Source organism: Asparagus officinalis, chromosome 7, assembly GCF_001876935.1.
Source record: "Asparagus officinalis chromosome 7, Aspof.V1, whole genome shotgun sequence".
In the NCBI taxonomy this organism is placed as follows: Eukaryota; Viridiplantae; Streptophyta; class Magnoliopsida; order Asparagales; family Asparagaceae; genus Asparagus; species Asparagus officinalis.
The window spans coordinates 25,570,357-25,574,061 of NC_033800.1; the positions used below are offsets into that span (position 1 = coordinate 25,570,357).

Here is a 3,705-nt window from a genome sequence, read left to right on the forward strand (position 1 = left end):
GAGTCGGGTGGACCATGGATCTATTTGGCGGTGTGGGGAGAAGGTCATATAGAGAGCCCTCTAAGAAAAAGATCATGTATCAAAGAAAAGTACCGAGCGTTCGGACATCAATTTGAAATTTTGTGATTAAGCTATATCGCCTTATGAATTCAATACTCTATTTGCCCTAGTATCGTTAAGTACTTCCACTAACTTTTAACCACCTTACATTGATTTAAAGTTAATAGCGAGAGACGTTCAACCTTCTACTATGTGGTTTTTTGAGAAAAAAAATTCAGGAAGTATGGAACTAGAGATAATGATCTCACTCAGAAGGTAGTCGTGTAAAAGAAAGATCATACCAAAGGAGTTGGCGATTAGTAGATATGAAGCTGAACAAACATGGATTACGGTGGTTAATCAGGATATTATAGCTTTAAAACATGAAATTCATGCAATAATCCCAGAGATACCTGGTAAATACTAGTTTCTTTTTGATCGACAAATACGGCAACCAAACAGTATAATCTAAAATTTTTAAGCAATGGAAGATCAATTTGTGGGCTGCTCATGGGCTATGACTACAGAACACCAAACTAGTGACTGATTTATTTGGAAATCGGCTCACCTAGAGATCAAATAACAAGAATTTCATCTCCCAAAAGCACCACAATATATATCTTTATTCAGTACAGAGTATATTAGTTCTGGAAAAGTTTTATCCTGTAGTGAAACTTCACAGCAAGAACACGACGAACAACACCAACATAAGCTTCCAAATATCTCTATATAACTTGATGACAGATGCATAATAATACAAGACTTACTTTAGATTACCTTCTGGAACAAAAAGATTCTTTTGTTAAGCTTAGGAGCCCCTCCTCTGTTCAATAATCTATCCATCTGATTGCATGCCTCTCAGCATGTTGAGAATGGAGATGAAGAGGTTGAGGATGTCGAGATAGAGAACCACTGATGCCCAGATGTATTCATCGTAGGTGTAACGCTTGATTAAATTGTCAGTGTCATAGACAATGAAAGCAGAGAATAAGAGAGCACCGAGCCCGCCAAAGACCGCGACTGAAGTGGGTCCCAGAGGGAAGAATATCTGCACATTGAAGATTCATGATCATGGTTATTGGCGGAAAATGAAATATAACACCAGAAAGGTTAAGCTAAGAAAGAGGTCTCAGCTGCTCAGATTGTCCATCACTCAAGCAAACAAGTTCTCACCGTGGGACGCTTATAAACGGTGAGACGCTTATAAACGATTCTAAGTTGATATGCTAACTAACTACGCATCTGCAGCCTCCGACAAGTATATCCACTACTTAATGTTCTAAAAGCCTCTTAAATTTTATAGTCCCTTCTACACGCAGTGATTTGGTGCTATTTTTAGACATATAAAGAGTATATGCATGTCCAAGAAGAGATTGAACTTGCACCAAATACGATGAAATCAAACTAATTATAACCTAACATTTAAATGAGAAGATTGGATGCTGAAGTTGGAATATAAAATCAGAATCTACATCCACATAACTTCCTTTCTCCTCTTTGAGAATAAATAATACAAACCAGTAGAACACTTTGTCGTTATCGAATTCACTGTAATTTTAGTTTCATTTTAGTTTCAGTGTGTAAGTTAAGGCCATGCACTGAATTACAGCAGCTACAGATGTAAACTGTGTAACTTTAAGTTAGTTTGTCTCCCTAGATCTAACTTACTGACACAGAACTTGCAAAAACCTGAATAATTAACCAGGTGCTCAACTGCACAAGTATGCTCATGGTGGATACTGCCGAGCCAGCTATACAGTTTTAACAGCCTAACATGCTAGATGGTTCCTTTTGGAGTTTACCAAGAAAAACACTTTTGCTTGAGATGAAACACATGCATCAATGATGAAAAATTCACCAAAATAAACAGCTGAACACCTAAAATAATTTGAGGCCCCTGGTAGGCTCAGAGATAAGCAGAAAACTAATGTTAACATTGGATAACTTACATGAATTTGTTACAGAGAACAAATAGAATAGTTAGAAATAAACAACTTAAATGGATATATAAAAACTAATTCTACATATTTCATGTTTTAACTGGAAATGAGAAAGAGCTCTCTTGATTACCTGGATAAAACTAGTCAACAGGAGAACAACAAGACCAGCAAACAGGATTGGTCCAAGATAGCTAAAATCCTTCCCTTTCTTCGAAGCCCAGAAAGTATATCCAGTTAAGGACACAACAACACCAGAAGTTAAAATCAGTGCCTCAAGCACAATCCTTCCTGCAATATAGCGTGTGAAGTTATACAGAAGCAGCATAGCAAGCTAAGTTAGCATACAAGAATTGGAAGCCAACGTAAATCAAAGGTGAAAGCTAACCTTCAGTGTTTGCACAAGCCACACCAACGCTAAGGCTTAGACACACGGTAAAAAGACCGAGAAACACAAAATTCAATGGATGCTTTTGCTGATAATGGTGCAGTGGGATCAATACTGTAAACCAGAGGGTTCGTCAGTACAAATTGCAGTGAGTGTGATCTAGTTGACAATAAAAACAAGTGTCTTGAAATAAATTTATGTTGACTACAGTTTTACTATAAAAAACTATAGAGGTAATGGGCTTCAAAAAATCCTGACAAATTAAGTGGACAACTTCCATGAACCAGTGTCAGAAATAACGGAGACACTACTGATTATTAACTTAAGAATCTAAAGCTGTTTGAAATTAGAAAGTAAATATGTGAGTATAATAGAAGCTGAAAGCACAGAATACACAGCAATACACATTCATTAGCATGCTTAATTTAAAAGGTCCCTTACTGCCTATATATGCAGGTCATTTCCTGTACTGAAATTTTTCAGGTCTAACCTTAGAAGCAATATTACACAGAACTCATTATCTCTAGCTTTTCCGAAAAGTTACTAACATTATCTTTACTTCAAATATTAAAAACATAAGAATTACAGTTGATTATTGATTAACATTAAAAATATATACATAAATGCGTTAAGTAAATTACTAATGTCTAGATCGCCTTCCTAGATGCATGGGGCTGACTGCCTCAAATAAATGGGAAGGAAATGCAAAACACACCTAATAACTTAAAATTTTAATTGATCCAAACTCAAAAATAATAATAATAAAGGACTAGTATACTTTTTGAATAAATGGAACGGAATATCCTTATTCAACGATGTACCCATCTCTAATAACTTGAACTCGAAGAGTAATCCAAGTGACAAGCATCATGCTCCATGCATTACCAAGAGTTTCGATTGCAATTGTTCTACCTTGATTTCTAGTCAGATTCCATCAAATCAAAAGCATAAGCGTGGTATTATTAAGAAGAGCTGACAACTGCTTCGTCCAATTTCACCAAGTGTTATTGTCCATGACAAATTTCATTCAGTGCTTTGTAAACTGCGCTTCAACAGATGAAAGCAATGGGATTAAAAGTCCATTTGCAAAATTACTCTATAATAACATCTCAAGAGAAGCCCCATGCATTTAGGATCAAATAAAATGCAAAACACACCTAATAACTTAAAATTTTAATTCATCTTTTCAAGAGAAGCACCGTTGACCTGAAATCAATTACCAATAAAAACAGAATAAAGCGCCAGAGATCTTACAGACGAGGGGGAGGATGGCAAGAACTAGGGCAAGGCCGGAGCTTTCACTGAGCAGGTCGTTCATCGGACGATAGAGCACCGTCGCTG

At 36.3% G+C, this 3,705-nt stretch overlaps 1 protein-coding gene across 1 annotated transcript in view; it reads right to left on the minus strand.

Moving 5' to 3' along the window:
• LOC109849777 (BI1-like protein) overlaps positions 609–3,705 on the minus strand; it is a 3,424-nt gene continuing 327 nt past the window's right edge. Inside the window, exons 1-4 of the mRNA XM_020419650.1 lie at positions 3,619–3,705; positions 2,365–2,478; positions 2,110–2,267; positions 609–1,087 (exon numbers count right to left, since the gene is read on the minus strand). The exon at positions 3,619–3,705 is cut by the window's right edge and continues 327 nt beyond it. Of these exons, the coding sequence (XP_020275239.1) occupies positions 875–1,087; positions 2,110–2,267; positions 2,365–2,478; positions 3,619–3,705 (572 nt within the window). The 3' untranslated portion in view covers positions 609–874. The remainder of the gene's footprint in view (positions 1,088–2,109; positions 2,268–2,364; positions 2,479–3,618) is intronic.